This window comes from Eurytemora carolleeae, unplaced genomic scaffold, assembly GCF_000591075.1.
Source record: "Eurytemora carolleeae unplaced genomic scaffold, Eaff_2.0 scaffold833, whole genome shotgun sequence".
In the NCBI taxonomy this organism is placed as follows: Eukaryota; Metazoa; Arthropoda; class Copepoda; order Calanoida; family Temoridae; genus Eurytemora; species Eurytemora carolleeae.
The window spans coordinates 123,529-124,160 of NW_019396825.1; the positions used below are offsets into that span (position 1 = coordinate 123,529).

Below are 632 nucleotides of genomic sequence, written 5' to 3' on the forward strand. Positions count from 1 at the left end.
GGGGGGGGGGGTCCAAAAATCGTTTTCTAGGAAATTACCAAAAATCGTTGACTAGGACAGACCCAATAACTAAATATTATATAATACCCTGCCACTTGATTTGGTTTCACAGGTTCAGATTCAACATGATTGTTGGTGTTAGCGGGTCCCACGTTGGCTGACATGTTGATTTCTATTCACAATATTCTGAAAATGATTTCCTTTTTCATAAGCAGCACATTACCAACTTTTTTAATTGTTGAATCAGCTTTCTTTGAAATTCTTCTCGTTTCAAATTCATGCGAGACATTTTTTATAGCAATCGGTTAAATCTTATTTTTTACTTTTAAAAAGTTCGATTACGGACTCATTTGCATCATATTAGACAATTCCAATAATTACAAATAAGTCGAAAATAGGGTTTAATCGGCGCCATTCGCTAGTTTTACGGCAACCCGCAACACTCAAAACACAACAATTAACCGAAAGCGTGGGTTTTCAGTGAGAAATTTTGTAAATATACGGCCTTATGTTTTAAAGGAGATAAAAGTGCGCGGCAATATCGTCTTTTTCAACTTTTTGTGTAAAGATTGGACGTTTTATAAGTTTATATATTACATTGAGTTAAATCTTATGTATACTTGCATTTTCAT

At 34.0% G+C, this 632-nt stretch overlaps 1 protein-coding gene across 1 annotated transcript in view; it reads right to left on the reverse strand.

The window, feature by feature from the left end:
• LOC111709099 (protein arginine N-methyltransferase 1) overlaps positions 1 to 211 on the reverse strand; it is a 13,846-nt gene extending 13,635 nt beyond the window's left edge. The window contains exon 1 of the mRNA XM_023482698.1: positions 88 to 211. Coding sequence (XP_023338466.1) covers positions 88 to 164 — 77 coding nt within the window. The 5' untranslated portion in view covers positions 165 to 211. The remainder of the gene's footprint in view (positions 1 to 87) is intronic.
• Positions 212 to 632: the final 421 nt, after the last annotated feature.